This window comes from Nicotiana tabacum, chromosome 20 (assembly GCF_000715075.1).
Source record: "Nicotiana tabacum cultivar K326 chromosome 20, ASM71507v2, whole genome shotgun sequence".
NCBI lineage: Eukaryota > Viridiplantae > Streptophyta > Magnoliopsida > Solanales > Solanaceae > Nicotiana > Nicotiana tabacum.
This window is the reverse complement of record NC_134099.1, coordinates 95792979-95798346: the sequence shown is the minus strand read 5'-3', so window position 1 is coordinate 95798346 and position 5368 is coordinate 95792979. Positions and strand designations below refer to the sequence as shown.

At 39.7% G+C, this 5368-nt stretch overlaps 1 protein-coding gene across 1 annotated transcript; it reads right to left on the bottom strand.

The window, feature by feature from the left end:
• Positions 1-2438: 2438 nt before the first annotated feature.
• On the bottom strand, positions 2439-4892 carry LOC142174465 (uncharacterized). Its single transcript, XM_075240264.1, has 5 exons — positions 4469-4892; positions 4291-4424; positions 4078-4212; positions 3612-3860; positions 2439-3143 (listed from the first exon to the last, which is right to left on the bottom strand). The coding sequence occupies exons 1-5, from the start codon at positions 4890-4892 to the stop codon at positions 2439-2441; spliced, it is 1647 nt and encodes a 548-aa protein (XP_075096365.1).
• Between the last annotated feature and the right edge of the window lie 476 nt (positions 4893-5368).

The window sequence follows — 5368 nt, the reverse complement described above, 5'->3', positions numbered from 1 at the left end:
ATAGCTCCAAAAATATGAAAATGGCTGAAAACCCTGTAATGAGATTTAATAGAATCTGCCCAGCATTTACACTTCGCGAATGTGGACAATTCCATGCGTTCGCATAGAACAAATGCTCACTAGCTGAAATTCCTCTTTCGTGAACGAAGCACTACAGAAGCGAACGCGATGAATAAAACTCCTAGAGCTACGCAATCGCATACCACATTTCGCGATTGCGAAGAACAAATGCCTGACATCTTCTGGCCTTCCTTCCTATTACAGGAACGCATCACCAGACTCGTGAACGCACTGAACAAATGCCTCAACCTCCGCAAACGTGACTCTGGACTCGTGAACGCGATGAACAATCCATCTGAGCCATCCAACAACTCTATGCAATCACGCGATCGTAATTAAAGAAACCAGAAGCCTAGAATTCTGCAGAACCAGCAATGCAAATATGAAGAAAAATGGTCTGAAATCAATCTGAAACACGCCCAAGCCCCTTGGGATCCCATACGAACATATCAACAAGTTCCATAACATAATATGGACCTACTCGAGGCCTCAAATCACACATAGCGACATCGAAATGACGAATCGCACCTCAATTCGAACTTGATGAACTTTGAGCTTTTCAACTTCCAAAACTCATGCCGAAACATAGCAAATCAATCCGGAATGAACCCAAATTTTACACACCAGTACCATATAATATAAAGAAGTTATTCCAATTCTCGGAACCACAATCCAAATCTGATATCCACAAAATCAACTTCCGATCAAACTTATGAATTTTCCAAAACTTCAAATTTCCAACTTTCGCCAATTAGTGCTGAATCCGTCTAGGAACGTCCAAATGCAAATCCAAGCATATGTCCGAGTCCAAAATCACCATCCAGACCTAATAGAACTGTCAAACTCCAATCCAAGGTCAAATATTAAAAAGTCAAACTTGGTTAACTCTTCCAATTTAAAGCTTCCTAGTTGAGAATCATTCTTCCAAATCAATCCCGAATAATTAGAAAACCAAAACTGAAGATGTTCACAAGTTATAATATGTTATATGGAGCTACTTATGCCGGTAAACTACCGAGCAAAGTGTAAATGCTCAAAACGACAGGTCGAATCGTTACACCTGGTCTTCAAAGCAGCAACAACATCCCATGTTGCATATCAACTATCCAGATCCTTCCACTTGACCGAGCATTGAGCAAAAGGCTTGTTACCCTTTTTGCTGAGTCTTTTGGCAAGTATAGCTTCGGGTAATGGACATAAGGGATTGGAAAGATTAATGACGAAGGGTGAATGATTTCAGAAGGAAGGTCATAGCATAATTTAAGTTGGGAATATGGAAGGTGCAGTGTATTTAGACTTCAGGAGGTAAGAGTAGTTTGTAGGCAACAGAGCCAACGCTTTCCACAATGGATAGGGGCCAAAATATCTGGAAGTAAGCTCGTGGTATGGAGAAGTAGACAAGGTGGATTACCTGTAGGGTTGTAGTTTAACAAAAATTCAATCACCAACAGCAAACTGTTTATCAGTTATGTGAGCATTGGCCTGGCTTTGCATCCTCTGTTATACTCTATCCAAATGAAACTTTTCTAGCTGTAATTTAAATTTCCTGAGAAAGGCAACTTTTTCAATAGAATCTAAGGAGGAATCACCAAGAAGATAAGGCAAATGCAATGGAGGAGGATAGCCATATAGCAACTCAAAAGGGAAAGTCTGAATGGCAGAGTGAGTGTCAGAATAATGCCATCATTCTGCTAATGGTAAGAAAGATGACCAATCATAGGGAGTGTCAGCAGAGAAACATCTTAGATAGGTCTCCAAACATCAATTGAGGACCTCCATTTGCCCAATTTGTGGATGATAAGCAGTGGAAGTCTGCAATTCAACACCATGGACTGACATGAATTCTTGCCAAAAAGAGCTGATGAAAATGAGATCCCTATCATTGGTGATTGTGGCAGGAAAGCCATTAAGCTTATAGATATGATCCAAGAATATAGTAACCAATGATTGTGTAGAGTAAGGATGACTTAGGGTAATGAAATGACCATATTTAGTTAGCCTATCTACAATGACCCAAATAACAGTTTTGCCCTTGGACTTGGGTAATCCTTTAATGAAATCCATGTTAATATCGGTCCAAGGCAAGGGAGGAATAGGAAAAGGTTGCAAAAGGCTAGGGTAAGCACCGGTGTCATACTTGTTCCTTTGGCAAACTGAACATTTATAGACAAAATTAAGGATATCATGTCTAATCCTTTCCAATAAAAGTAGGCTAGGACCTTTCTGGTGGTAGCATCAATGCCTGAATGTCCTCCAGCTGGTGTAGAGTGCCGTAAGATCAAGATCTTGGTCCTCAAAGTGTTGTCATTACCAATAACTAGTTTTCCCTTTCTCCTGAGTTGGTTATAAAGCCAAGTGTAATGTTTTTGAGGTGTAGTCTACAAGGTGTTGATGAGAGCTTGCAGTTCAGGATCAGTGTTCCAGCTGCCTTCAATTTCCTTCCGTAAATCTTCATGTACTGCAAATTTCATCAAGGTCATAAGCTCACCACCTGGGACCCTATATAGTGAATAAGCTGCCATATTTTCCTTGCCCTTTTTATACTGGATTTCAAAGTAAAATGGCAGAAGTTTGTCAAGCCATTTGATTTGAGAATCAGTATGTAGCTTCTGCTCCAGGAGATACTTAAGAGCTTTCTGATCAGTACTTATAATAAAATGTTTCCCTAGGAGATAATATGACCACTTAGTCACTGCAAAGACTAAGGCCAACAACTCTCTTTCATAAATTGAGAGAATGATGTGCCTAGGGGCAAGTCCTGTACTGATAAAGGCAATTGGATGATCATTATGCATAAGGAATGCCCCAATACTTGTACCACTTGTATTTGTTTCTACTACAAAAGGAATGCCATAGTCAGGTAAAGCCAGTACAGGAGCAGAAGTGAGAGCAATCTTCAGTTCCTTGAAAGCATGTTCTGCAGCTTCAGACCAATGGAAATTATCCTTTTTGAGCAGCTCAGTTAAAGGTCTACTGATGAGTCCATAACCTTTAATAAACTTCCTGTAGTAGCCAGCCAACCCCAGAAAACCTCTCAATTGTTTAACATTGGTAGGAGTAGGCCATTGCTTCACTGCACCAATCTTTTTGGATCAGCGGAAACATTTTCAGCAGAGATGAAATGACCTAAGTATTCCACCCAAGAAACTCCAAAAGCACACTTGGATTGTTGGGCCAACAAGCTGTGTTGCACTATGGTATCAAAGACCTATTGGAGATGCATAACATCATCTTGCAAGTTGCACTGTATATCAGAATATCATCAAATAACACCCGGACAAATTTCCTTAAGAAATGCTGAAACAGGTGATTCATTAAGCACTAGAAGGTAGAAGGAGCATTGGTTAGCCAAAAGACATTACCAAGTATTCCTAGTGGTCCATGAGTGTTTTGAAAGCTATTTTTGAAATGTCCTCCTTCACCATTCTAATATGGCGATAGCCAGATCTGAAGTATATTTTAGAGAAATTGTTGCACCTGCCAATTCATCTAGTAAGTCATCTATGATTGGTATAGAAAATTTGTCTTTGATAGTACATTGATTCAATTACTTGTAATTTACACATAGCCTCGAGGACACATCTTTTTGCCCACAAGGACCACAAGGGAGAAAATGGGTTGTTGTTATATTGAATGATCCCTTGTTGTAATATTTCTTGAACAAGCTTTTCTATAATGTCTTTCTTCATGGTTGAATACCTATAGGGCCTAATGTTAACAACTTTATCTCCTAGTTGCAAGGGTATCTGATGATCAAATGGATCCCTGACAGGAGGTAATGAAGTAGGCTCAGCAAAGATCTAAGAGTACATTCTAAGTAGGTGCTCGAGAGGAGCTGGAATATTATGCTCATAAGCCAAATGAAGAGTATTAAATTGACTGCTGTTTGTTGATGTATACCGAGATGTGACCACATGTAACATGAAGAGTTGGACCCCTCACCTTTCAATTTACCTATTCCCTTAGAACTGAGCACCTTACATTCATCGGTGACACCTTTCAATAAATGGAACTTGCCTTGGTAGTTGAATGCCATAGTGAGTCAGAATAGCCCATAGTGACAGGCCCCAAGGTCTTCATCCATAAAGCACCCAATGCCAAGTCACACTTACTTACTGAAAACACAATCAAATCAGAATTGAAGGCAGTACCCTGCAGAATCCATTCAAAGTTCCTCACCAATCTTGAAGTAGCTTTTAAAGTATTATTTCCCAAACTCACGTATCCTACCTTAGTAGGGTGAACTGTGCAACCTAATCTATTAGCAATCTCTTTATCAATGTAATTGTGAGTGCTTCCACCATCCAATAGAATCTGAATTGGGCGCCTACACTGTATCCAGTCACATGAATGGTCTGAGTACCCTGCAGCCCATTAAGAGATCACAATGAAATCATAGGAGTGTTACCTTCAGAGTTGGACCATTCTTCTTTAGGAGAATCACACTCAGATTTAGACAAGTATTCCTCCACTAGTTCTTCCTCAGGGAATTCCAAATCCATAACAAACATTTGCTTGGGAAGATTATATTTATGACCTGGAGTATACTTTTCATCATAAAAATAGCAAAGACCTTTAGCTCTCCTAGCTTGTATCTTAGCAGGAGATATGGTTCTCCTAGTTCGAGGAATGTTGGTAGTGTGTGGTGCTAGTAAGGCTAGTTTGGGCATAGAAGCTGGAATAAGGTGGCTAGATTTATGTGGAGGTGGTTCATAGGTTGGTTTCTTCACAGGCAAAGGAGAGCCTTTGTGAGCTCTGGCATTAGCTGCTAAGGTTTCCTCTGCCAACCTAGCTAACCTATAGGTTTTAGAGAGTGTTTGAGGTTCATGCATCTTTACAGGGTTCACCAATTCTTCCTTTAAACCTCCTAGAAAGTAGGAGATAGCTTGACTGATAGATAGATCACATTGAGCAAGCAAACGTGCAAAAACAAATTAGAATTCCCTCACAGATCTAGTTTGCCTTAACTGTTTCAGTTCTAACATCGGATCTGCATATTCCCCACTGAATGTTTCTAGCAGCCAAATATTCCTCCCAATTAGGTGTAATTACTGAGTCTCTACCTTTGAAATACGATTAGTACCAAACTAATGTCTCATCATCCAAATTCATTACAACCAAGTCAACCTTTAAGTTATTAGATGTGTTATCAATAGTGAAGTATTGTTGAGCTCTATACAACCATATTATTAGATTTTTCCCATTGAATCGAGGAAACAACAGATTATGCCACGACCATTGAAATTAGTGCAGTAAGGGTTAGGACCTAAGATCCCTTGTCTCATTTGAGCTCCCTGATCTCTGTTAT

What these genes read in the sequence shown, in the direction of transcription:
- LOC142174465 (XM_075240264.1), bottom strand. Translation starts at nt 4,892, where the DNA reads ATGCATGAACCTCAAACACTCTCTAAAACCTATAGGTTAGCTAGGTTG. An exon ending in GCACAGTTCACCCTACTAAG is followed by an intron (nt 4,213 to 4,290) that starts GTAGGATACGTG and finishes TGGATTCTGCAG; the next exon opens with GGTACTGCCTTCAATTCTGA. An exon ending in AGGCTATGTGTAAATTACAA is followed by an intron (nt 3,144 to 3,611) that starts GTAATTGAATCA and finishes TGATCCAAAAAG; the next exon opens with ATTGGTGCAGTGAAGCAATG.